General features: G+C 65.9%; 1 protein-coding gene across 1 annotated transcript in view; it reads left to right on the top strand.

Annotated features, from left to right (window-relative positions):
* The window catches only part of VPS33B (vacuolar protein sorting 33 homolog B (yeast)), a gene marked incomplete at both ends in the record, with an annotated part of 5,314 nt that overhangs the window by 1,017 nt on the left and 3,928 nt on the right, over nt 1–369 (top strand). The window contains 2 exons of the mRNA XM_010134513.1: nt 14–110; nt 231–308. Coding sequence (XP_010132815.1) covers nt 14–110; nt 231–308 — 175 coding nt within the window. The remainder of the gene's footprint in view (nt 1–13; nt 111–230; nt 309–369) is intronic.

Here is a 369-nt window from a genome sequence, read left to right on the forward strand (position 1 = left end):
CGGCCTGTCACAGATGAGCTACGAGCTGTGGCGGGACCTGGAGGAGGAGAGCGAAGGTGACAGCCAGGGCAGGAAGCCTGAGATTGGCAACATCTTCCTCATGGACAGAGGTAGGAGGGCCGGCCTCACCCGGAGGAGGGTAAGGGTCTCCCGGCAAAGGGGGCAGGGAGAGGCAGTGCTGGTGGGCAGGGGAGGAGCGGGAGATCAGCCCGGCCTGGCTCTTGTTGCAGACACGGACTACGTGACAGCGCTGTGCTCCCAGGTGGTCTACGAGGGGCTGGTGGACGACACCTTCCGCATCAAGTGCGGTAGGTCAGCGGGGCCCTGCTCAGGGAGAGCCTCGGGGTTTGTGCCTGGCGGCACCCCAGG

The sequence above is a fragment of the Buceros rhinoceros genome, unplaced genomic scaffold (genome assembly GCF_000710305.1).
Source record: "Buceros rhinoceros silvestris isolate BGI_N320 unplaced genomic scaffold, ASM71030v1 scaffold30540, whole genome shotgun sequence".
NCBI classification, from domain to species: Eukaryota; Metazoa; Chordata; class Aves; order Bucerotiformes; family Bucerotidae; genus Buceros; species Buceros rhinoceros.